This window comes from Clarias gariepinus, chromosome 12 (genome assembly GCF_024256425.1).
Source record: "Clarias gariepinus isolate MV-2021 ecotype Netherlands chromosome 12, CGAR_prim_01v2, whole genome shotgun sequence".
Taxonomy (NCBI): domain Eukaryota; kingdom Metazoa; phylum Chordata; class Actinopteri; order Siluriformes; family Clariidae; genus Clarias; species Clarias gariepinus.
Genome location: NC_071111.1, coordinates 23,712,829 through 23,739,704, shown reverse-complemented (window position 1 = coordinate 23,739,704; position 26,876 = coordinate 23,712,829). Strand labels below are relative to the sequence as shown.

General features: G+C 37.4%; 3 protein-coding genes across 3 annotated transcripts; 2 read left to right on the top strand and 1 right to left on the bottom strand.

Moving 5' to 3' along the window:
* Nucleotides 1-343: 343 nt before the first annotated feature.
* On the top strand, nucleotides 344-9,189 carry LOC128534514 (CD63 antigen-like). Its single transcript, XM_053508962.1, has 9 exons — nucleotides 344-659; nucleotides 745-828; nucleotides 988-1,098; nucleotides 3,541-3,615; nucleotides 3,719-3,814; nucleotides 5,930-6,061; nucleotides 6,312-6,377; nucleotides 6,480-6,563; nucleotides 6,668-9,189. The coding sequence occupies exons 1-9, from the start codon at nucleotides 600-602 to the stop codon at nucleotides 6,788-6,790; spliced, it is 831 nt and encodes a 276-aa protein (XP_053364937.1). The 5' UTR covers nucleotides 344-599; the 3' UTR covers nucleotides 6,791-9,189.
* A 3,555-nt stretch (nucleotides 9,190-12,744) lies between these two features.
* Nucleotides 12,745-17,003, top strand: mrps10 (mitochondrial ribosomal protein S10). Its single transcript, XM_053508289.1, has 7 exons — nucleotides 12,745-12,891; nucleotides 13,027-13,079; nucleotides 14,502-14,571; nucleotides 14,710-14,849; nucleotides 15,174-15,282; nucleotides 15,389-15,478; nucleotides 16,469-17,003. Exons 1-7 carry the CDS (start codon nucleotides 12,766-12,768, stop codon nucleotides 16,541-16,543), a joined length of 663 nt encoding a protein of 220 aa, XP_053364264.1. The 5' UTR covers nucleotides 12,745-12,765; the 3' UTR covers nucleotides 16,544-17,003.
* Nucleotides 17,004-20,488: 3,485 nt separating this feature from the next.
* Nucleotides 20,489-25,651, bottom strand: si:ch211-51e12.7 (uncharacterized protein LOC336335 homolog). The gene is made up of 5 exons (XM_053508882.1): nucleotides 25,592-25,651; nucleotides 23,889-24,018; nucleotides 23,627-23,773; nucleotides 23,350-23,529; nucleotides 20,489-21,752 (listed from the first exon to the last, which is right to left on the bottom strand). The coding sequence occupies exons 2-5, from the start codon at nucleotides 23,987-23,989 to the stop codon at nucleotides 21,623-21,625; spliced, it is 558 nt and encodes a 185-aa protein (XP_053364857.1). The 5' UTR covers nucleotides 23,990-24,018; nucleotides 25,592-25,651; the 3' UTR covers nucleotides 20,489-21,622.
* Nucleotides 25,652-26,876: the final 1,225 nt, after the last annotated feature.

The following is a 26,876-nucleotide window of genomic DNA, read 5'->3' as shown; positions in this document are numbered from 1 at the left end:
TGTGTGTGTGTGTGTGTGTGTGTGTGTGTGTGTGTGTGTGTGTGTGAGTGTGTGTGTGTGTGTGAGTGTGTGTGTGTGTGTGTGTGTGTGAGTGTATGTATGTGTGTGTGTGTGTGTGTGTGTGTGTGTGAGAGAGTGTGTGTGTGTGTGTGTGTGTGTGTGTGCACGCGTGTGTGTGTGATTGTCAACACAGGATAATTACTGCTGGCACTAAACGTTTGTTTGTGTACTCCCAAGCTTTTAGGATTTTCTGATAATGTGAGGAAACACACCCAGAACCTCTCAGCTCCACCTCCCCTCACTCTCTTATATAATAGAATTCTGAGTAGCGACGTCATGAAGTGAGTCCAATTGAAACACTCCTATGAATATTTCTCCTGGCCAAGAATGTCCTGGAGACTTGCTTGACAGTGCAGGGAAGGCTCTCTGGATTCCAAATTTGGTCATTTTCCACCCGTGTAACCAAAACATTGCGATGAGGTATCTTTAAACAGCACTGAATCAACGCAGCCAAGAACCACATTAAAAACACCCGTGGGACCTCGGCTTATTTATCATAAGGGAAACAGGAACACAAGTGCCCTTTTCTTCTGCGCACAATGGCTAAAGGAAGCGCTTTCATGAGGAGATTGTGCATCGTTCTCAACATTCTACTCGGGGTAAGTCACCAAGTCTTGATGGAGTTGTTTAAAATGTAACGGTGGCGCAGATTATTTTAATTTTTTGCTACCTTTCTATTCTTAGTTCTTGGGGGTGGTCTTGCTTCTGGTTGGAATCGTGGCAAGCACTTTTAAGATCGAGCCAGTTATAAGTGGTTACTACTGGCAGGTAAAAGCACACCAATAAACCTGCTGCATGATGGATAGATTACAGATTCAGTTGTTTAGCTCTGTTTCTCATACAGTTTATCTTCAGAGTCATTCTCTTTTCATGGATTTAAAACGTTTGAAGAGATCGTGATAGCGTATTTATGTTGTTTTCCCTCAGGATGGGACTCAGAGTGTGCTCTTCAGCATTGGATTTGGATTGGTCACTATCCTGCTCTCCATCCTCGGAGTGTATGGAGCGTACTACGAGCATGTCTTAGCTCTTCTTTTGGTAAGGCGGTTATTTTGTTTGTTTGTTTTTATGCACAGTGTATGGGTGTTTAAGTAAATGTGCTTTAAAAGTAGAATTTTTTTAATAATGTGTGTGGGCGTACACACTGATTTATGGTACATAAACTGCCCAGCCAAAAAAGGTCTCGCACACACACACACTAATATTTTTGTTGGACTGCCTTTTGCTTTGATTACAGCCATGACATCATTTTAATAAGCTTATGCAATGTCACAGCATTTATAACCGCCCAGAGTCACATTCATTTCTCTCCAAGATCTTGTGTTGATGATGGGAGAGTCAGAGCACAGTGTAAAGCCTTTTCGAGCACATCCCAAAGAGTCTCAATGGGATTAAGGGCTAAGATGTGGTGGCCGATCCATGTGTGAAAATGATGTCTTGTGCTGCCTGAACCACTCATTTAGAATTTGAGCCCGATGAATTTTAGCATTGTTATCTTGGAATCTGCCTGTGCCATCTATTGCTGGAAAAACCTGGTCGTTCAGTATATCCAGGTAGTCAGCTTAACTCACTTTTTGGGCGCATAATGTTGCTGAACTTAGACCTGACCAACAGACGCAACATCATCACACAGCTCCCACAGACTTGTACGGTAGGCACTAGGCATGATGGGTGTGTCACTTCATCTGTCTCTCTTCTTCCCCTCATGCATCCATCACTCTGAAACAGGGTAAATCTGGACTCGTCAGACCACATGACCTTTTTCCAATGCTCGACGATCTATTTTTTATGCACACTAGAAAATCTATGCTTTTTTCCCAATAAGTATCCCCGAAGTGTGTCTTTCTTAAGTCTACACAGCTGGTTAGGGTTAATCCCTTGAGTTCTCTTAGCACATGGCATGTTGAAACACTCTGCCTTTGATAATTAAACATAGCTGTAAGCTTTATTGTTGTTGTTTTTTTATTTCACCAAATAAAATAAAAAATAAATTTTCCCGACCACATTTCTTCCTTGAAAATGATGGTTCAGCATTATTCTATATGTTAGACAGTTCTTAACCCAATTTTAGTACTTTCAACAATCTCCTTAGTTGTTTTCTTTGATGGATGGAAAACAATTATTTGACCTATCTAAACACCTTTGCCCTGACCACAGGATGTGTCTTCTGCCATGGTTGTTTAAGAAATGATAAGCTATTCACTGCATTAGTTAGGGTTATAAAACTTGTTGCGGCTGAACCATATTTATCCAATAATGCAGTAATTATCTAATGGAATGCTCGTAACTGTGTGCTTAATTAATTCCAGGTAGTGTTTTTTCTTTTTTTTCTTCTTTTAGCTGGGCACTATATAATTGTAAACTTAAAAAAAAAATGCTTTTATGTTAAACCTAAAAATGTGACTATAACTTTTGCTTTTGACTATTTGCTCATTTCAGAAGAGAAGTTGCATGCTATTTCAAGCATTAAATTACGTGGGGTCTTTAAGTCTTCAAATTCAAATTTTATTTGTCACATACACAGTCATACACAGTACGATATGCAGTGAGATGCTTTAGACAACTGCCCGTGACTGTCTTGTGAAAGAATGCATACAATCGAATGAAGGCATAAAATCGATTGATTAGCATTAAACTTAACCAAACTAGAGAGATCTTCAGGAAATGGCAGCAGCAGATTTGTGCACAGCTGTCCTCCAAACTCCAAAACAGCCAAACATTGTAAAGGAGCTTAGGACATCCCTTTATCATTTTTTAGCTTGTTGGGTTTCTTGGCAGCTCCACACACTTGAGAGACACGCCATAAATATGTCACGAGAGTTTCAAACATCCTGTTTCTTTCAGGTCGTAATCTTAAGAAAATAACTCATCAAGAAAACATCAACTTCTCTCTGAAGCAACATAGTGCTTATTAATAATGCAGTCCAGTACCAGTCAAAAGTTTGGGCACAAGTTTGGATTTATTTTTCTACATTTTAGAACAATTTTTTTTTCTTAAAAAAAACAAAAACAATAAAATGACAAATATGGTATTAAGTAATTAAGTAACATAACAACAACAACAACAACGACAGTCAGTTGTTATTTTAAGACACGGCGGTCAGCTGAACGTCATCTGGAACAGTTCTTGCAAGAGCAGTATCGTCATTTGCAAAACCCATCAAGCACCATGATGAAACTGCCTCTTATGAAGACCCTTCCAGGAAAGCAAGACCAAAACGTACCTCTGCTGCAAAGGAGAAGTTTATTTAGAGTCACCAGCCTCAGAAATCACTAATTAACAACCAGCACCTCAGATTAGAGCCGTTAGGAAGACGGCATACTTTTGACTGGTACTGTACTTGTCTTATGGTATCACTGTATAAATATGTTCTCCTAAGTATAACTCTTTCACAATACTGCAATTTGTTCTAACACTGATCACAAGTTCTTATCTGTGATTTGTTTAAGTCTTTTGTGCTCTCCCCTTTCTCTCCACAGTACAGCATATTCATGACTATTAAATTCATCGTCCTCTTGGCCCTGACAATCATAGCCATTCTCAAACAGCCACAGGTACGCTCCAGAGACTCGAATATTTCAAAACTGTACTGTATTTTCACTGCTTTAAAGTAAGAGCAGCCCCGTCTTATCATGAGTGTTGCTCGTGTTTGTTCAGGTAGAGAAGAAAATTGAAGACAGTTTTAGAAACATGACTTCACTATATAACACAGACGAGGTCTTCCATAATGAGCTCGACAAACTACAACGGCAGGTAAGCACCCGGTTGATATTTCTGTTGTATTTTTAAATTCCGAATGAATTTAAGCCCTAAGTTTGAATAGATCAAACTGTATGTGTGGTGGTCTGAAAAAAAAAAATCATGTCCACCTGCTCATTTGTGACATCACTAAGACTAGATAGGATGGTTTGGGTGTTCCTTACCTTCTGGGATGTTCACATACACAGAAAGAAAAAAGCAACAGCGAACGGGATTGCTATAGTAACACAAGGAACCACTTTTTACAACTGTGCCGAGCACAGTCATTAAGGATCTGATTATACGGAAGCACAGGTACTGAAACCTCGATGGGGAAGGCTAGAACAACAAGGGAAGGGTTGAAAACAAAATGTTGATCTCGCCAAATGCAATAAAAACATCAATAAAAACACATGATGATGTATCTTATATGACGCGTTTTCTACATTTTTTGCTCATTCATGTTTAAATGGTTGGTAAAAAATGAAATGAAATTCAATTTATTATATTGCCTAGTTGACGCCTGTATATACAGTGGAAAATCGGCATTACAAATTAAATTTGTTCCGGAGGCGAGGTCTTAAGGCAAAATTTCATATTGTGAAACGTTTTTTCCCATTGGAAATAATGTAAATCCAGATAATTCGTTCCAGCCACCCAAAATATTACCAATTGTAATGACGCAGGCAGATCCACAAGAGAGAACACTGTGCACTGTTCGGGCAGATCTGCAGGTGGCTATACTGCAGAGCCCTGCACAGACAGATTTGTGGTTATTTAGATGCGTGGTTGCTAGGTGACGCTGCCACAGATGCTATCGGCAGGTTTATTTAAGGCTTACAAATACCTGCGCAGATCAAGAGAACATTAGGTAGCATCCGGTATGATATTATGGCCTTAAGAGCGCATCAAGCATGAAGAAAAGACAGAGGCAAAGACCCAGCCAATGTCTAATAAGCACTTGGCGACGTAGAGAGAGAGAGAAAGAGCAACACGCAGTCCCATTGGTATGTTCGCTTGCTCTAAAATAAAATTAAAAACACTTAGGATCAGACATAAGCCCTGATGTCTGATTCTATGTGTTTGATCGTGGACTTGTCCAGCGAAGTCGAAGTTTTAGCAAAGTTTGTATTTTGCTCTCAGTTTTCCTTAGTTTCTTTTCAGTTCGCCAACTAATTAATAAACCATAGCTATCTCGGAATGGAAAGGTCTTTCTCTGCATGTCATAAGCACTCTTACTCTACATTCTCCTATTTCGCTGACCCCCCTCAAAAGCCGTGTATAAGGGATCAGTAATACTAGTTTTTAAGTATTATTATATTCCCTGGTGCGGTTCTCAAACCTGCACCACGTAACACAGATATAACCAATTTTACCACCACTATACCAATATTACTAACACTATAATCATATATTTGCATATAAAAACAATCAAAACGTTTAGAAAAGGTATGTAAATAAAGAAAAATATGAAATAAAAAGGCATTAAACCTCACTTAACCTTAATTTATAATTCCCTCTTGGCAAAAAGTTTTAAAAACAAAACTAAAAGTGGTTTTCTTTTCTTTTAGCTACCATCCTTACTAACATTCTTGGGACCCATGGTGCTATGTCTTTACAAAATTTTGCATAAAATAAATAAAAAAAAAAAACACAAAAAAATGTGAACTTACATTTCATGGCTTTTACGCATGCGTGAAAAAGATGCAAACATGACACACTGCTGCAAACAAGTTTTGAATGGCTCCCGCATTTGCACACAACTTATGCGCAAGTCGTGCATACTGTACAAGCAACAAAGACGCAAGCCCACGCTCGGTTCGGGCGCTTATACCGTACGTCGTGGGAAATTTAAATTCGCGAGATGGGGCATTCGTAAGCCGAGTGTCCACTGTATTTATTACAACATAGTGACACAAAAGATGTCTAAAAATGCTTTGATGTGAACTACATCAGATTAACTTAAGCTCCTGCATGATTTTATACACTGCACCGACTGAGAGAACTGCTTCATATAACATTTGTTTTTGTGTGTCAGATTAGATAGCTTCTTCAATCCTTATCCATATTCATTTTTACCCAGTGTGTAGGTTTTTGTGTAACACACTTTGTCTCCCTTTTTGTTACCAGGCTGAGTGCTGTGGTCTGTTACATTACAGCGATTGGAAAGATCAGACACCCGCTTCATGTGACTGTCCTCAAAACTACACGGACAAAGAAGATAAATGTGTTGCCAGTCCACCAATTTATCAAAGCATTAAGGTATGCTCGCACGTCACGTAAGAAAATTAAAGCAGGGTGCCAGGGTCAACAGGGTAACCCTAGTTAATGCCACCTAATGAGACTACAAAACTTTTGGATAAAATTATTCAGTATATTGGTACATTGGAAATATATGATTATCACTATCAGGAGTTGGTACATTTTTGGATCAGTAGTAGAGAAGATTTCAGGCTGTCAAGTGTTTGCAGTTTGCTGAACCCAGGACTCTGTTGCTGTTTTCTTTACTCAGGAAAAGAAGGACCCTGGCACTAACCCCAAGACAAATCAGAAACCGATGCGCTATGTTTATAAGGCGGTAAGAGCTTAAAGATACTTTTGCAGATTCTCCCTTCATTCTCATGTGCTAAAAAAAGAAAGTAATTCCAATAGGAATTTAACTTCGTCTTGTCTTCATCAGAATTGCAGCCCGGTCTTAATGAAACATGTGAAGAACACCTTGAGGATCCTCTTCGGAATAGTCTTTACCTTAGCAACTATCATGGTTAGACAAGAATATATCATAGAAAAAAAAAACTGTAGTGAATTTTTTTTATTTTATTTGCAGAATAACATGCTAATCTGGATTTGATTTATGTCTCCTATCAGCTGGCTGCTGTGATTGTGGCCTTGTTCCTGTGGCATAAAATCAACATGCGGTCGTCAGTCGCGGGCATCTCACACGACGATGACCGAACCAAGTATGAGCTCCAGCCACACAAAATGGCCTGATATGATTGTCATCCCTAAAGTGATCCTCATCAGGAGAAAGCTGTATAACCTCAAGAAAATGTCTTTTTTATATGTCTGTATATGTTTCCAGTAACATATCAGTTCCAGTTATCCACAGGTCAAATCAAGCCTCGTGCTCTATTCACTAGCTAGTAATAGATGCCTCATATTTATGGGTTTTAATTCAGGACAGTTGTTTTGTGTATTTATTTTACCAAATATGTACTTCATGTCTTCTCTAAGGAGATGGTTCAATAAGAAAGAAAGAAAAAAAGAAAAAAAGGAAGGAAAAAAAAAAAGAACGAAAGACAATGGGGATAAAATATAAAAGTGTAACTATTTAGGAAGCACCAAACAAAAAATGTCAGTCGTTTATAATTGTTCCGCTTTAAATCCAGTTTTCAACAAGTCAGCATATACACCGATCAGTTATAACATTATGACCACTGAACCGAACAACACTGATCATTAACTATACACCAGGAAACTGATGATAGGATCATCATCAGGCTTACAACCAAAAAAATGAAAAGCCAATGCAACACAAATCGCTGAAAAAAAAAAATCAAGACTGGCTGCGCATAAGGACCAGCAGGTAAAGACAAAAACAAAATTTAAATTAAACTTTTAATAATTGCCTGTAAATAGCCATAAGGGGTGCTGGAAAAGCACTGAATTTAAGCTCGGCCGCAATCACTTAATTTCTGCTTAATCAGAAGATCAGGTCGATCTGGTCCAAGCTCTTTAACTTTTTTTCTTTCTTCGTCCGATCGCCTTGCGAAGGGGTATTTTAGCCAAGAAATGACAGAATTTCCTCTCATATTTATCTGGCTTCCACATCAATCACTATTCAATACATTAACGAACAATTTACTAACCATTTATAAGACTCGTTGAGAATGGTCCAATCACATGAGCACAAATGTTAATAAAAACAATATTGATTCGCTAAGAACAAAAGTAGGAGGGTTCAGGACGCACAGAGCTGCACCCCAAGGATGATTTATAAAAATTCAATTAGACCTCAGGCTCAAATCACATGCTTTTCAAAAAATGTACGTGCCTACATAGACACTTGTTTCTAAAGCGCCTCAGTACACACATTTAAATAAGTAATACAGTTTAGATTACGGAAATACAGTTTAGATTTTTTTATTTTAATTGTAAATTAATTAAATTAAGTAAAACAGCAGAATATTGTAACTAAATTACTTTATTTCATTATTTAAGTAAATAATTATTATGGTAAATAATTACATGTTAAAGTAGCATTCTTCTCTGCCTAACTTTAAGGGGGCGGCGCCCCGGCGCCCCTTATTGACCGAACGCCACTGGTCATACCGTAAGAATAACATGACCTTTTTAATGATAATATAACGGCCTCAAGTGGTTCACACAACTTACAATAATAGACCATTTATAGACTGATTACAACATGAAAAAAAGACAAAAAACCCCCGAGACACATTAACTATGTTTATACTGAAATATTTGTGAAACGTCAGTGATGCTGGTCCTAATTCTGGGTCGCTGTGAGAAGTTAAAGGTTGTTTGACTGTTGAGGTCATCACTCGCTCGAACCTCAAATACAAACGCAATATGTGTGTGTGTGTGTGTGTGTGTAGAGGATAGAGGATTATCTTTAAAATATAGCTCATTTTTAAAAAGACAAAAAAACTAATTTTTAGACAACAGGGAAAAAAATCCTGGCAAACAAAAGGTAAATAAATGTAAGTTTTTTGGGTTTTTTTTGGCTTAAAGGTTTTGCTAAATATTCTACCGACACTAGGAAAATATTCTTTTAATCTTCTTATTGATACCTAAATAATATAATAAAAAAGAGGCATATAGTATATAAATTATTTATTTATATTTGTCCATCAGCGTTCGCAGTGTGATGTGAGATGTTAAAAAGTGTAAAGAAACTACTTCGAGGCACAAGAAAACCTGTGTCACAGTGCTTAGAAGTTTATCACAGTTTGTAAATGATCGTTAATAAATCATGGAAAATGTGCTCATTATCTAGTAAGTACCATGTACGAAGGTCTCTGTTGAAACAGATTAATTTATTTGACAATTTAAGATACTTTGACCAAATATGGAAACAGTTCAGATGGAAGGAATGTCATCTGTGGGATCAGCTGGACGGGGAAAATAAAATTAGTTATTAAAACTGTTTTGTTTAAACAGGACAGATACTGTAAGAGTGTGTATGTCCCATATACGGAGAGTTTTAAATGTATTTTGCTTGGCACTATTGATTTCCTGACACTGTTTAAGAGACACATTAGCTATCATTAAGAGAAATAAATAACAACTGCTGTCATTCTTGTAGTTACATTATGGGGAAAATGTTAATAATCTGTATGCACACATGGTTATAAATACTTTTATAAAGAGCTGACTTTGCCTTTGTGCTTTTTGTCTGGCGATGAATTCTACTCTACTGCAGTTAAGATCTATGTCCAAGTATTTCTTTTAAAATTGGATATAATATGAAGCTTCTGAGGTGTACAAAATGAAAACCCATGTGGCATTCGGTAGCTCATTAATCAGCACATTTAAATTAAGACTTTTTTTTTAATCGTTAATCAAAGGACACATTATTTTTATGCTGAAAAAAAAATTGAGGTTTAATCACAAGTTTATTTCTTGAGCAAGGCTAGGGGAAAAAATAATATACAGTAGTGATCACTTTTCTTTCAGCATCACTTAAAGATATAAATGGAATAATTTATGCTAATTAAGCAATATCACATGCGAGAGAGTGCTGTTGTATTGAATATCTGCACGGCTGTGAAGCAGGTGTAGGGACGAGGGCACAGACCATGTACTGAAGATATCAGAGCCATGCTGATATTCAGAACAAGAGCACATCCTGCTCCACCAATGCACATCCTTCCATGACTGATGGAATTCTTGCAAAATGTGGTGAAGAGAATAAAACCATGGAGGTGGTGAACAGCCGTGAGAATGAGATTATGTTCTTGCTGAAAATGTTTCCGTGACTGGTTTTAAAAGTAGGTTTGGGCCTATACTGTAGGTGCTTCCTCCTCAGTATTGCTGACAGTACAGACCTAACTCTACCCATTTAGTCTAAATAACAATTTTAGAACACCTGTGATGCGGAGTGATACACCCCACTGGTGTTACCATCAATTATCACCACTTATAGGTTGTTTTTCTGCCAGATTACTCAACTGGAACTAACTGATAGAAGGACTAACTAATATTCTTTTGAAGTATTTCTTAGATTAGTTCCCTCACTCCACTGTAAAGATCACAAAAACAAACTCGTTCCTTACTGTTTTTGTATAATCCGGTAAAGATCAATGCTTTAGGTAATATTTCAACACTTTTCTGCAGAAGATAAATTTCCTGCAGAAGCATCAAAATAACTCAGGATGAGGCTGAACCTCCAACCTGGACATCTGGTTCTCATTGGTAACAAAAATGCACCACAGAATTCCTGGCTGATTGGAAGATTCTTGTGAAGTGTCTCAGATTCCAGAGGTCTGGACTTCTTTTAAAAGAAAACAATGCTGCCGGTTATGTTTAATTTAAATTTCTAAAATATATCAAAAAGAATAATTGTATATTTATAACATTGATAGTTATTGATTGATTGATTGTTGTTTCCAGATCAATATAAAATCAAACTTGTATTTTTATTATGAGTGGTACTGAATTAAAGTTTAAGAATGTCTGCTCAATAAAATTTACTTTGAGTCAGGGTCTGAATTTCATATTTGTGTTAGGATTCAACTCTTTATTCAGTATATGCAGTATACGTTTTTAAATAGGCAATTAAACATTACCATAGCATTTCAATATCAATTTATTGTCAATTTTCACCAATTACATTAAACCTGTGGACAATTTCATGGACAACTTTGATGGCCTTGAATATTTACTTGTGTTTGTTTGGAATAAAAACAACAATCTTTAATCAGTCTTTAGTGAATCTTCATTTGCATGTTGTTTATTGACTCTGATTGCTCCGTCATACTGGGCTCTCAGTTCGGGTATTTTAAATGATCTCATATTTTTGCTCTAACGACCAGTGTTTTGTCTCATAGTTATGTTTCACACAACTGCTTTTTATTAGCGCCATGGTTCTGGAACATATGAAACCACCTGGTTTTAACCTTCCCGCAGGAAGAATAAACATACTTTAATCTGTCCATTCATCTTTAAAGGTTTAGTTTTTATGATCTACTTTCCTTCTCTTGAAGTCATACTGTGTCCCTCTTTTGATTTTGTTTCTTCCGCACATTCTGTCTGTACACAGTACACTATGCTGTTGATTGGCTCTGTTAAGTGACAGGTATAGCCACGGCCACCTCGAGAGAAAAAGCAATAAATTACTGCTATATTAATTATTCTCATTCATTAGGAAAGCATCAAGGTCTGGATAGAACAGTCATTCGGTCCAGATCCAGTCCACGGTCCACCAGTTAGTGATGTCAGGTCCAGTATGTTTCCATAATGAGGCAAAAGTCTCCTTCAGTAACCTTATCAGTTAGTAACCTCAACAGAATAGACTTTATGTTAACTTAAACACATTTCCTGTTATATAATTGCACTTTATACCTTATGTAATAATGAGGATTGAGTTTGGTTTCTTTCTCAAGAAATGTCAGGATTTTTTTCCTTGCCACAGTCACCTTTGGTCTCTTCATGTAAATAGATACTGTAAATGTATTATATAAATCTAAACATTTATTAATCTACATATATTCCATTTATGTTCAATTGAATTCAAAATATTCAGTACATCACATGGAAGCACGATGGTGTAGTGTTTAGCACTGACCCCTTGCACCTCCAGTGTCCTGGATTAATTCCCACTTTTAATTCGGTATAGCAATGACTCAGCAAGTACATTACACACAGTATTAATCTCACTCACTCATCGTCATTACTGCTTTATCCTGTATTCAGGCTCGCGAGGGGCCTGGAGCCTATCCCAGGAGGCTTGGGGCACGAGGCGGGGTACACCCTGGACAGGGTGCACACTATTATTCTGACCAGAACAAAGTTATTACTGAAAGTGAGTTCCTAATACACACCTTACCAGCACCAAAACACAACATATGCTGATATAATTGCTGGTCAAGCTGGTCACCATCTGTGATGGTCTGTGCTGGTTTTTTTTGTTTCTTTCAGTTTAAATGATTTCCATTGTTTACTTTTTAAGTGAAGGTTTGCGTTGTGTTTTTAGACAACCCAGCAGATGTTTAATAAATGTAAAATTATGTCTTTACATGTTTTTAATATTTTTGTCTCTCGTATGTAAAAAAATACAAGATAGTGAGCTAAAATGGTAACCAATTTTAACTAACAAAACCTTGCTGTTGGCCCAGCATATAAATCATGCTAGTCCATGCTGGATTTTTTAAAAATGTGTACAGTATGCATTTAGCCACGCCTACAAAACTCCATAAAAGGTAAAAGCGGGTTCTATTTTTCCTAGTTTAATTTAATTTTTTATTTAATTTCTATCGTATTTCTTTTATTCATATTTATTTCTTTTTGTGAACTTTAATTCTCTTTTAGGGTCAATGGCAGTCGTATAATGCATTTCACTACATTTCGTACTGTGTATGTTTGTGTATGTGACAAATAAAATTTGAATTTGAATTTGATTTACCTTTTATGGAGTTTTGTAGGCGTGGCTAAATGCATACTATACACATTTTTAAAAAAATCCAAGCGGGCTTTTACCTTTTATGGAGTTTTGTAGGCGTGGCTAGAGGGCTGGAAACGTAAAATGCCTACGAAATAATTTTATTTTTATTTTTTAAAAATCAAATAAAACTTAGTGAGTATATATGAAACTGCTAAAGATAAACTACAGTTACGCGTACACGTATGTCATTCAGGAGTAACGAGGACATATTTATGAGAAATATGGGCGTTAATTAAAAGCACAACTATGTCGGTTATGTTCTCCAGACCGCCAGGTGGCGCTGATGATGCTGCGTGTTAAGAGCTCCTTCTGCGTTCCACTTCCGGTGGTGTTGAAGATGGCGGCGTCCGTACGCACACTGTCCGGTGTAGGACTCCTGTCAAAGGCGGTACGAACTCTCTCCCTAAAGGTACATCAGTCTGTGAGGTTAATGAATGAGACACGCTGCTGTAGGGTTATGGTGTTGTTTGTGTACGTCGTGACGGGACTTTCATAGCGTGCTGTAGAGTGAAGAATAAAGTCTAACTAGTGCTGTGTGTCTTAGGCTGCTGTCCCGCGGTGTGTGTCCACAACTTCTCCATGTCCAGCTTCATCACGGTATGACTCATCACTCTTCTTAAACAAGAGACTCTCAGGGATATACAATGTTCTGCTGTTACCTGATTGGCTGATGGGATAACTCTGCATGTGTTCCTATTAAAATGGACACTGAGAGTAAATCCATAAATACTACAATGTCAGAAGTAAATATAAATAATGGTGAGATATAAAGAAATTCCTGGACCTCACACTATGTGCTCCTTAGAGCTTTGATTCTTTGTGGATATTAAAATCTAATTAGTCATTACGGATCATTTTTGACTCGCCCTCGTATTATGTCCATGATTTTGGACATAATACGAGGGTGAGTCAAAAATTATCCGCACCCCGGTTATATTAAAAGGCTGCGCGGTCCTGATTATCAGCGCTTTCCGTTCAAGGCTACTCTCGCCCCAGTCACTGCCTGAAGAGCATAAACAGAATTCTTATGCATTTGAATATCTGCAAACTAAATTTGAAATGATACTCTAAGAAGCGTAAAAGTTTCCGGAGATATGGATTCATCACTACGAGTCTGAGAGTAAACAGCAGAGTATGGAACGGAAACATCCTCAATCACCGACTGAGAAAAAAATCAACCATCAGCTGGAAAATTCATCAACGCTTACAGTTTTCTTAACGTGCAGTCTTAAAACATTATCAGGAAAAAGATTCAACAATCAATAGTGCTCGTGACGGGAAGACCCTTACTGAAGAGCTGAAGCTTAAAATTTGGATCAAACGCAGAGGACTGCTATCCAGGGGCTTTGTAAAGTCTTGCGGGGACGCACTTCTGCTCACACTTGTTGTTGGTCTTTCGGCTGCTCCCGACAAGGGCTTGCCACAGCGGAATACCCAATCCTTGGCACAGGTTTTATACCAGATGCACTTCCTGACACAACCCTCCCATTTTATCTGGGCTTGGGACCGGCACTGCATCCAGTGGCTGGGGTTTGGGCACTGGCTAGGAATCGAACCCGGGCCTTCTGCATGGCAGGCGAAACACCTACCACTGAGCCACCAGTGCCCTACACTTCTGCCCACACTGTTGACACAAACTCCCTATAGTCCCGATGTCGCTCTATCAGACTTTCACCTTATGGTCCCCTAAAATCGGCCCTACGAGGATGAAGATTCACTTCTGATGAAGTGGAGACAGTGGTGCAGTCGTGGCTCGCAGCTCAGAATAAAAAAATTTTTATGAGGGAATATTAAAGCTTGTTGGCAGATGGACAAAGCGCATTGAAAATCAAGGAGATTATGTTGAAAAAAAAATATTTGTCTCTTCTAAAAGCTAGCTAAAATAAATTATACAGCCAGAGTGCAAATAATTTTTGACTCCTAATACATCTTTGTTTATCCTCAAAAGGCAGTAAGCCGAAGTATTTACGTAAACAGTGATTAATGTCCGGAGTGTGGTTTTTTTTTTTTTTACTATAGACACCGGATTAATGTGACTCCTGCAACCTTCCTGAGCACTGCAAATGTTTCTACGTCACACTCTTCCCCTGTAAGTCCCACGTACATTATCATTTATAACATGTAGCTGTTGCATTAGTACCTTTCATTATAAACTGTCAGGATCGCGGTTGTTCTATCTATCTGTACAGCGATCACTGTTGGATGTATTTCTCCCTGTTTGCCGTAGATCACAGTAACGGACGAGCCGGACATGCTGTATCAGAAGCTGACCGTGTTGGTTAAAGGTCACGATAAGACGGTTCTGGACAGTTATGAGTTTTTTGCCACATTGGCAGCCCAGGAGCTCGGCTTAAGCCTGACGAAAGTGTGAGTATCTTAGAGTAATTAAGGGTGTTTTCACATTGGGGCCCCAGGAATTGTTTCCGAGAACACTTGACCCAAAAGTCTGCTTCATTTAGATCAGTGAGAACACAATTATGTGTTTAATGGCGGCTCACAAACCAAATAGGTGTATACTGCCACCTGCTGTATCAGAGATTATGAATGCGTAAGCGCAGACAAGAACGGAGAGCAAACATATTGTGAACCGTCGTGTAACCGCTTGTCAGCGAGAGCTTGGGAAGGGGGAGTGATTGTTCCCGGGCATGGCACAAATCAATCATGCCTAATGTGAAAATGCTTCATTAACAGTTTTGAACCGCCAAGAAACATCGAGAGGCTCACACTCCTTAAGTCGGTGCACATTTTCAAGAAACATAGGGTCCAGTATGAAATGAGGACACACTACAGAGCCATCGAGGTGAGTATAATGTAGTTTGGAACTATAGGAGTTTAATAGTACTTACTTTTTTAGTGATAAATGAGTGTTCAGTCCATGAACAGGGGTGTTTGTGTGTGTGATTAAGATTGACAGAATAACAGGATCCACTGCACGGGCATATCTGGAGTACATCCAGCGCAACCTGCCTGAGGGAGTGGCCATGGAGGTCACCAAGGTAACGAGTCTAAAGCTATATAAGAAATGTAACAGCTCTGTCTAGACAAGTGTCTAGAAAGATGTGAATTTGGTTTGATATGATTGCTGTATTTTTGAGCCTGGACAAAATAAAACACAGAACTATAACTTATGTGGAAAAAACATTTCTGTGTTTACTCTGAGCTGGATGACTGTGGATTGCAGGAGAGCTGGTCACTGTTGTTCCATTGGGGGCAGAATAGAGCAATGAACGCCAAGCTTAGCTACTTCTCAAATGTAACTAAAGATCACATTTCTTCTTTTGGAAAGCACATAATCGACATTGAAACCATGTCTGTTTCTGCTTACACGGCAACAGGAGTGAATACTGGTGTAGATTTATAGCATACGATTCCAATTGAATCACGTTTGATTCCAATTTGATCGGAATCATCCGACTGATTTAGTCTGTCAGATTTAGTGCAGTGCTGATTCACTGAATCCAATCTATGAGGTGTATGAGAAAGCATCCTTTGCTTGGTCATCTGGACATTTTTGCACTGCAGCATATAAAAAAGTCTCCGCTTTACAGTATGAATAACCCGCACCTTATTTGATATCATTTTTTTGTACTGAATCTGGATTTTATTTCAATTAGTCGTTTTTCCTCCTTCCTCTTTTTCAGTGTTCTATCTATCAATCCTCAAATGCATGTAAATGAAAGTATACCTTTTAGCATCAGATTTTAACGAAATATAACTACATATCACTGTTCACTTTTTTTTCTTTTTTCTTTTTGGTCTTGTTTAGCTAGCAGTTCATGCTTACATTACATGTCCTAGTTTATACACTGCCTGCCGGACCAAAAAAAATGTTGCCCTTTCAGATGGGTTAAATAATTATATTATCAAGCAAAGAAAACAACCAAGGAGATTTAAAATTACTGGAACTGTGTTAGGAACCCTTTAACACATTATCAGGTAAACAGACTGTGATGTATTTATTTATTTTTGTAAATTTCTGCCTCCAGACTGCTATAGAGAAAGTTCCAGAACATATTCAGACACCCATCTGGGATAAGGAGAGCCAACAGGAAACCAGCTAATGAGGACCTGTTTACTCCAAGCTTTGCAAACATTACAGCATACTGGAGAGGAAGAAAACAGCACTCTCATCTCACAATATTTTATTTTTTGCCTGTGTTTAAGAATATAAATGTGTCTAGTTCTGTGTATTTATAAGTCTAAGCCATGACTTAAAATAATATTAAAAATTAAAGGGATTTCATGTGGCTCTGATTTTTTTTTTTTTTACTTTATACATGTTCTGTATAAAGGCACATTTTTTAAAAATTATTTTATATGCATAGAGAAAACATGTTCTTATTGTCAATATTGTAATTACAAAGAGAACAGAAAAATGTGAGAATGAGCCATAAATGTTTTTTTTATTAAAATTAAAAAAATGTACCAAAAAGCAATGGATGGTCATACATTCGAAATGTAGAAAGTTTGTACTGTTCATTAATCCAATATTTCTTTCTATTAAAAACTGAAGAAAAACCAAATTCACATAAATAAGTAAATAATTGACCTTAAAGCCTGACCTTGCATTACAAGTTTGTGGGTGAAGTTCCTTTTAGGTGCAGAAGACTAATAACATAAAAATGATCCTTCAAGAAACCTTTAATGTCGCAATGTAGATTAGTAGTTAGAAAATAATTGATTTCACTACACGCTTTGTATTGTACAGGTATGGATATTTATTAAGGTTTATATGAGAAAAAAATTATACAAGCTTAAATGAAAAACCTTAAAACAACCTTCAGTAAAGTAGAGCGCAGCAGCTTATGACTGTACATTTTGGTGGGGCAGGAAAACAGTAATGATGTTAATCATAACATACAGCCTCTAAAAGATTAATTGGAAGGTGTATCCTGTACGCTAAAGGTTTAACTAATGATTAACTTTGAGAACAAGAAAACAAAAAGAAGCCTTAAAACCAGCACCCCACTGACAAAGGTTTGCAAAGAATCAAATAATACAACTGAATTATTTCAGAACTAATTTTGGCACCTTGCAAATTCTAACGTAAATTGTGAAGAACCTAAGCTTACTATATATATATATATACACTGTACACTGTATTTGTATTCATCAGCGTATTGGTTGTTTGAATCTGGTGGTGTGTGTGTTAGTGACCAGGAAATAAAAAGTTGGTGCTTTTTGAATATATAATATATTATATGAATAATTAATATGAAGTGCTTGCAGGCATCACGGCAAGAGAATCACAGATGCTGTCACGTATTACTTAGCGAGTAAGTTCATGATGTGAAGGGGGGATTTCAAAAAGGAATAAACACACAGCACATGAGACTTGCCTTCACAAAACTACTTCTAGTTCCGTTTTTTGCTTTCAGTCTATAGAAATAGAAGTCTGAATATCAACTGGTACTTCAATATCTAAATATTGTATTTAAATTCATAATCACAATGTATTGCAATGTGATTTTTAAAACAAATCATACAGCTCTAGTTTTATTTGACCTGGGGGACCTGCTTGATGAGATTTCACAAATGTACCTGACAAAACTCTTCTTGAACAGCTGACCTTCATGTGTTAAAAAACCACTGTTGTTATTTAATTAATTAATGCCGTATGTGTTATTTCATAGTCCAGTATTGTTCTAGAATGTAGAAAATAAATCCAAACTTTTGACTGGCATTGATTGAACCGCAGAATAGTGCACCAGCGGTTCATCAGATGTTACTTCCAAAAATGTTTTTTTTTCTACAGCAAATCCAGGGGTACTTGTGTCTCATGCCTGTGTTAGGACACGTGGCAATAACTGTTCTGGGGTCACCTGTAATGGTTTTTTACAGTACAGAACTTTCCATACAATTAATTCTAACCTTATATGCCTGTTTGGAATTTAATATATTTTATTTAAAATGGTAATTGTATGAAGTAAAACTTTAGAATCTCACAATCTAGTGAAGTTCACACCCAGCCTCTGAGTTCTACCTATTAGCAAACAAGAAATACATTCCTTTTTATCACATGGATCCTTTCTCTTACTTTATACTGTAAGTTTGGGAAGTAACTGACGTGTCTGTCTCATGGTGCTTATATGACCTGGGTATGGGGTTTGTGGAGATTGTTGGACACAAAGATGACTCACCTTGGTTATTGGGGAAGGGGACGGAGAGCGAGTCACGGCACGTCGTCGGGGCAGAGGGAGAGAGCGGGGTTGAGTCTCCTTCCGCCATTGTCCCATTGCCTTCCAAAAGGTTGACTAAGTCCCCCTTCAGGGGACAACAACAGTCAGTCCAGCAGCAACAGCACACACGCTAGCAAAAGCAGCAAAGCTAGCAGAAGTAAAAGCACTCGACTCTCCAAGTAAGCGAGCGTAGAGGCGAGTGAAAGAACTGAAGAAAGGTGCAACACCTGTCGACAGACGCTTGGCCATCGGTGGAATTCTAAGAAGGATGCTTCTTTCCGTCATGGAGATTACACTGCGTTTCTTTGTATGAATATATTTCTACGCATAATTTTAGCACTTAATCGTTTGCAAAATGTAATGACCTCACGAAGAGTACGTCATCCTCATGTCTCATAATCTTTATTAACATACATCAATCAGACATTACATTAAAACCACCTATATGATATAATGTACCTTGTGAACCGTAATAGCTCTGACCCATCGAGGCCTGGACACCACAAGACCCACAAGAGGTGTCCTTTAGTATCTGTCACCAATATATTAGGAAATCATCTGACAAGGAGTAGCCTCCAAGGATGTACTTATTTGCTTTACAGATGCTTAAAGAAATTGGAAGTCGTGTCAACACCATGAAATCTTCTTATGATGTTCCTCAAACATAGTTTTTGTAATGTGTAAGAGCACATTATGACACACTGCCTGGTCTGTGGCGATACAGCAAGCTGTGATGCACTGTGTGTTCAGACGTTTTGCATCGTATCCCATGTGCGTCAGTGACCCTGTTACGAATGTATTTCCTTTAGTACTAAACACCACAAACTGTGAACACCTCACAAGACCTGCTCTTTTGGAGTTTCTCAATCTGGCCCTTGTTCAAATCACACAGATTCTTACACTTGCCCATTTTTCCTGCTTTCAACACATCAACTGCAACTACAGACTCTTCATGTCCCACCCTGTAACAGCTAGGTGCTGCTGTAACAAGATAATCAATGTTATAAATATCCCCTCTCAGTGGTTTTAATGTTATGGCTGATGGGTGTATGTGGCATACAATCCATATAATCAAAATCATATAAAGCAATAAAGCAAATCTTACTTTACACAAAACTATATACGTAAATGTTTATATAAGTGGACTTGTAAAAAGGAAAAGTAACATCTCAATTTATTTACATTTTAATTTATTTACATTCCTTATTGGTAATTCATTTCAAAAACATGTGTGCAGTCTGTCTGAACTGAACGAAATGCTCGTTCCTGAGGAGGTTTTCATCACCAAAGATATTGCACCTTTGCATACATTGTCATGCACTTTAGCAGGCTTTAATCAAAAAAGAGATGAATGAAAGGTTAAAATAACAGACAGTGTTGTTCTTATGACATGCATGCCCCCAACGCCTAATTTCTCTGAAATTAGTCTATGCTTTAATGAAGTGAAAAAGGAAAAAAAAGAAAGAGAGAGAGAAAAAGAGAGAAACTCTGTGTATTATGGACTCAGTTTAACAGCTTCGTCTTTTAGAAGTGCTTGTTCGTTTCATGATTTCTTCTTCCTTATCTAAATCCACACTATTTTAAGGTATCACGTTTCTCAATAAGCTATTATCCTATATTATAAGACACATAGAAACTTTACCTTTATCTCATGTTTCACATGCAATTAAATATTTTATTTATTTATTTATTTTACAAAAAGTCTTAGGGAAATACATATTTTTTTTCTAGATATCAGTGTCCATTTTTTTCGTTCATACTTTTTACTCCATAGTTTAATAGATGAACATTTATGTACTGTGTTTAAATAAACAGGGAAAAAATGAGTGATTTTGTTTTAACTTTATTTTGACTATGTTCAAAGCTGTTAACTTATCTCCCATTTACACAATTCTCACAAATCCACAGTTACAGTGTGTAAAATGAGGGTCATAAAAAGAACATTTTAACACAGTACTGCATAATGTTAAATTAGTCACCTAAAGACAAATAGAAAGAAATTTACAGCAATGATTCCACTTTACGTAAAATATCTGCACATTCATTAAATAAAGTGTAACTTCTGAATCATAAACACTTATTTATTCCCTTAAAAAAGACTATACTGTACAACTTTCATAATACTGTGTAGTATTAAAAGAAACTATATACATTAAACAAAAGGATATGTCTGTAAAGCCCAAGGAGTCTTGAAAATGAAGCTACCTTTACATTAGGGCTAATAGGTTTCTCTCTCATTTCTTTAAATGTACTTAACTTTTTTTTTTTACTTAAAAAAAGCGATTAAGGCTTACAAGGTTAGCACCACGCAAACTAAATGCTCATTTATACAATAAAAAAAATTAAAACACAAGCCACGGGTTACTTTTAATACTCTGAAAAAAAACGGAGTGTGTTGATCAGGGACTGGATTAGCTTTAATTTTCTAGTATTTTAGTGTTCTGGTATTTTCTAAAACTTTTCTAGTAGTTACATTCTGGCGGTAATGTTCAGAACTGCTTTTTTTTCGCAATAAGTCTAAGCTGCTTTAAAACCTCCAGCCAGCAGGGGGCCCCGGCCAACGCTGACCTCTGCCAGGAGGCAGATAGGGAGGAGGAAGAGGAGGTGGTCCATTGAGGTAGCTGCATGAAAGGATAAAATTATTCATTTGGTTTCTTGACACCTGGTTACAAAAAAGGGCCCCTGCTGTATTAAAAAAGAATTTGAATTCATGCATTATTATATTTCTTCTTATTATTACTATTATAACTATTATTATTCTTCATGGCAGCTAGAACAGTTTCATGTGTTGCTCTGAATGCAAACAAAAGCAGTTTACTTTAAATGCCATTGCTGCATTGTACTTTTTGGAGCACATCAAAATGTTACATTTAGAAAGACGTAGAGCCAAATTAGTGCGAAAGGGCAGGAAGAAAAAAGGAGGAAAAGATGATTCAAAATGAGAAAAAGAAAAGAGTGTTCTTACCCACGTGGGTAAAAAGGGCGATGGGAGCCGACGGGCATCATGCCTCGTCCTCGTGGACGTCGAGGAAACCCTCTGAAAGGAGAATGCCCAGGTGGGGGTGGTGGAGGTGGTGGAGGTGGACCATGCCTATAAAAAAAAGTGTTTTCTGTTCTTTAGGACTGCACTACACATGACAGCACTGCACATGTCTTACCTGTTAAAGCTCCTCTCACTGAAGGAGCAACTGCATTAACTACTGCTATGCTGTCCCCAGCTGGTTGCTAGGTGGTTTCTATGCTATTTCAAATTGTTGCTATTGTGTTGATGATAGGTGGGTGCTACTCTTTCCAATTGGTTACTATGGCGTTGCCAGGAGGTCAGTATACTATTTCAGTTGGTTGCTAGAGCGTTGCTAGGTGGTTAGTATACTATTTCAATTGGTTGCTATGGTGTTGCTAGGTGGTTGCTATGCTATTTCACCTGGTTGCTAGGGAGTTTCTAGGTTGCTATATTTTTTTAACTGGTTGCTATAATGTTATTAGGTGGTTGATATGCTATTTCAACTGGTTGGTATAATGTTGATAGTTGGTTGCTCTGGTATTCCACCTGGTTGCTAGGGTGTTGCTAGTCTGGTTGTTATGTTATTTCAACTGGTTGCTGGGGCATTGCTAGGGGGCTGCTATGCTATTTTAACTGGTTGCTAGAGTGTTGCTAGGTGGCTGCTGTGCTATTACAACTGGTTGCTAGAAGGTTGCTAGGTGGTTGCTGTAATATTTCAACTAGTTGCTAGGGTGTTTCTAGGTGGTTCCTGTGCTATTTTAACGGTTTGCAAAAGTGTTGCTAGGTGAAAACGTATAGCAAAACTAGGTGGAAAAGTATAGCAATCACATATACTTTTCTACCAAATAATCAGTTGAAATACTGTACCATACCAAGCACCTAGCAATGACCTAACAACCATATGAAATAGTACAGCAACCACCTAATAACATGCTAGTACCCAGTCGGTATTAGGTGGTTGCTGTACTATTTCATCTGGTTGCTAGGTCATTGCTAGGTGCTTGCTATGGTATTTCAACTGGTTGATAAGGTGTTGCTAGCCGGTTGATATGTATTTCAGTTAGTTGCTAGGTAAACCCAATTGTTGCTAGTATTCTGCTTTATGTTGCTAACCCTAACCCTAATGATCACCGGAGTGTTGGTTGTTGGTTAATATGGTGTAACAGTTGTTTGATAGATGTTTGCCACAAATATTTCCACAGGTTGCTATGGTGTTGCTAGGTGATTTCTATGGAAACCCTCAGGTTGCTAGTGTTTTGCTAAATGCTGGTTATATTATACCAAATGATTGCTAGGGTGTTGCTTGGTGGTTGCTAGGCTATATCGCCTGGATGCTGTGGTGTTGCTGGCTGGTTGCTATGGTATACCATGTGGTTGCTAAGGCATATCTAGGTGGTTACTATGGTATTTCTGTTCACTTTGCCCGTTCTTTTAAACAAAGTACTTCTTAGGTTTTAATGACCTATATTTTAATATTTTTCTTTGTGCTTTTTCATGTTATGATTTTATTGCATTTCTTTTCTTTCTAATATAATACATTGAAATATCTATTATCAGTAATTACTACTACTACTTCTACTACTACTACTGCTACTACTACTACTAATAACAATAATAATAATAACAATAATAATAATAACAATAATACTTTGTTTGCTTTTAGCAAACTAAGGGTGATACGTACCTGTGCATAGGTGGGTGAGGTCCCCTTAGATGCATGGGTAGAGGTGGAGGAAGAAAACGAGGAGGAAGAGGAGGAGAAGAAGGAAGTGAAGGTGGTCCACTAAACATGCCCATAGCATCAGCTCTTCCTAGTTTTCTTCCCTGTATATTCATATATGGTAGTGATCTACCTCTTCCCCTCCTAAAACACATTAAACAGGGAAAATCCAATTTTACATCCCACTCTACAAGCATGAATGAAGTGCAAACAGTGAGATTTTATAATGTCTTGAAATTACCTAATTGGTCCGAATCCATTCATGAACCCATTACGATTCCTGGCCCTTCCTCGACCTTGTGGCCCAAAAACATTCATCATTGTTTCACGTCCTTCTCGTCCTCGTCCCATGTGGTTGCCTCGGCCTCGCCCCCTGACTCCATGACCTCTGCAGAGATACAGGTTGCAATTCTCAGACTCCGGATGAACAGAGATCCAGTCTGTCACACTGTTAAGGCTAAATCTTAAACAATGACGGTAAAATTAATGATCAAGTGACCTGCCTTGATTTATATCCAGGAGCAGTCTTTAACTCATTTATCATCTTTGAAGTCTCCGTCTTCGCTGAAGACTCTTCCAGCTGCTCTTGGGAATTATCCTCCATTTGATGAACACCCAAAATAAAGCACACAACTACAATACAATTAATCATAAAACTAATCAAAACAAGTTATTAAATGAAATTAACCAAAAAAAAAAACATCTCTGAATCTAGGAAAAACAGTTCTACTAACTTAAATGCTTAGTGAAATCAAATCATAAAAAACAACCTCAGAACTTAAACCTATTAAACTTAATTTTTGTGTGGGTACAAATCTCTGTTCTCTACAGCGCCTGATTCTGAAAGACATTTTCTTGAGATATAATTGTACACAAACACCTAACAACAATATGGCAGTGCTACATAAAGAAGACCAGTGGTTTATATAAATTCTTATATAGTTTGTATGAGGTGATACTAAAATGTTTGGAGACCAGTTTGGAAACACATGAACAGATGACAGCACAAGGCAGCACGCACAGGCCCAAGGAGCACCGACCTTCATAAGTCAGTGTGCCAAAAGACATCCTCATGTGTTTATCAGGAGCTGTGCAACTAGTGCTATTTTTCTATTTCATCATAGACAGCAAGTTAGAACAAAGAGAGAAAGTGAAATTCTGCGTGAAGCTGGGCAATTCTGTCACATACAGTAGACATTTGACAGGATTCTGCTTCGTTTAGTGCGATGCTGTAATGCTGAAGACAACGAGAGATCAGGGAAACCTTCAACAAGCTCATCGCCGGAAAATGTTATAACCATTCAGCAACTTGTGCATGATTATCGTTGGAGAACAATCCACAACATTGCTGCCATTTTCGGTGTCTCATACGGAACAGTCCAGGCGATCGTCACGTTATTTGAACATGCACCATCTTGCTGCCAAGTTTTGCTCCCAAGCTGCTGACCCAAGAGCACAAGGAACATCTGTCCTTCACATTGAGGATGATTATCGGTGACGAAACTTGGTTGTGCGGGTATGACCCTGAGACGAAGGAATTGTCTTCACAGTGGAAGAGCCCATCATCTCCACGACCAAAAAAGGCGAGGAATGTCCGCAACTTGACCATCGTCTTTTTCGACATTCGTGGCATTGTGCATTGAGAATTAGTCCCCAGGGACCAGACTGTCTATGGTGAATTCTACTGCCAGGAGTCTAAGGAAGGGCGTACGATGAGAAAACAGAGCTTGTAAACAGATCATGAAACTTTTTGACACCCCCTCATATTAGTGTATCTCATAATAGTGATCACAAATGTATATTAAATTATGTACAATTTGATGACAAGATTATAGCATCAATGTAAAAGCATAACCTAGATAAATAAATAAATACTTTCTAAATAAATAAATAAATAAATCTGTTTATCTGTTTAAATTAACACTAATACCTGGAATTTCTAATGTTTACAAAGAATGTAAGGTTAAACATGAGAAAACAATAAGCTTTAAACACACACGCGCGCGCTCACACACACCGCCCTGTCTTATCTTACAGCTACTGAGAAAGAAATACATGTTTTAGACACGTTTTTTACACGAAAAGTGGGGTTTCTTAAGCATTTCTCTTCTTCATTTGCTGCTAAATGAAACAAGCTTTAGTCAAATCCATGGATATATCCTTAGCCCACATAGGCAAATATTTATTAATTAGCGCGTTAAATTACCTTGTGGAGTCCAAATAAGTCAGTCGAAATAATTTTGGTTATATTTTGGCTAAAAGAAAAAAAAACGAATTATATCACGAGTTGTTAAAAAAATAAGTAAAAAGATAACGCTTAGCACTGGCGCTAACGGCAAAACAGTGGTGCGTTCAAGGTAGCGCCGAATTGCTGTCTTGAGTGATTCCTCCTGCATGGAGTGATTCCTCATTAGTCCTGATCTGTCCCTATTATTATTATTATTATTATTATTATATAAAAAGGTCATACACAATTTAGCCTGATCATCACACCCATATGAGGGCTTAAATAATGCAAATTCACTCACTCCCTCATCATCTATACCACTTTATGCTGTATTCAGGGTCATGAGGGCCCTGCACCCTGTCCCAGGAGACACAGGGTGGGGTACACCCTGGACAGGACTAACCACTAAGACACCATGCTGCTGCACACAGTACACACACAGCTGCATAGAATGTTTTTACAGTTTCCACTTCCAACCTGTTCCAACATTCCCACATTCCAGTAGTGGTTAAATCTACATGTTATAAAAATAGTAATAAATTTCATTCTACCTGACAATTAAAAAAAAATAAAAATTCACAGTTTAATTTCAAGTTTCAAGTTGTGTCATATGTACAGTAAAGAAACATGTTTCCCTGTACAATGAAATTCTTCTTTTGCTGTTCCCCAATGAATGCCACTAAAAAGTAAAAAATAAGATAAATATATAAAATAAAAAATATATAAAATATAATAAAAATATAATAAATATAGGTATAAAAAGAATAGATATAAAAAGGATATATATCAAACAGCAAAATATGGAATATAAAAAAATATGAAATGAGAATATAAATAAGACCATGATTGGAAATTTCATGTCTGTAATAAAATGTCCGTAACTTCTCTGTTAACACACACAAGCGAGGCTTCCAAAAAACACATATTTTTTATTCATCATTGACCTATACTGTGTTTTAAGGTTATTTGGTTGTCAATTTAAGCAGTTTTATGTAATTATTATACAGCATTAGTTGTTATATTTAGGGCTTCTCTTAACTCTGGATCCATAGACATTTTTCCTTATATGAAAATGTATATTACTTCGAAGCTAAAAATACTGAATACAACAAAATACTGAATACAACCAGACCTAACTCCACTGAATTTTATTTCCAAGGGCTGTTCTGAAGTCAGAAGTCTATTGGAATAGTCCCGAAACTATCTCTACACTCAAGGAAGAAATCATCTTTGCTTGGAGCAATATCACTTCTGATACATTATG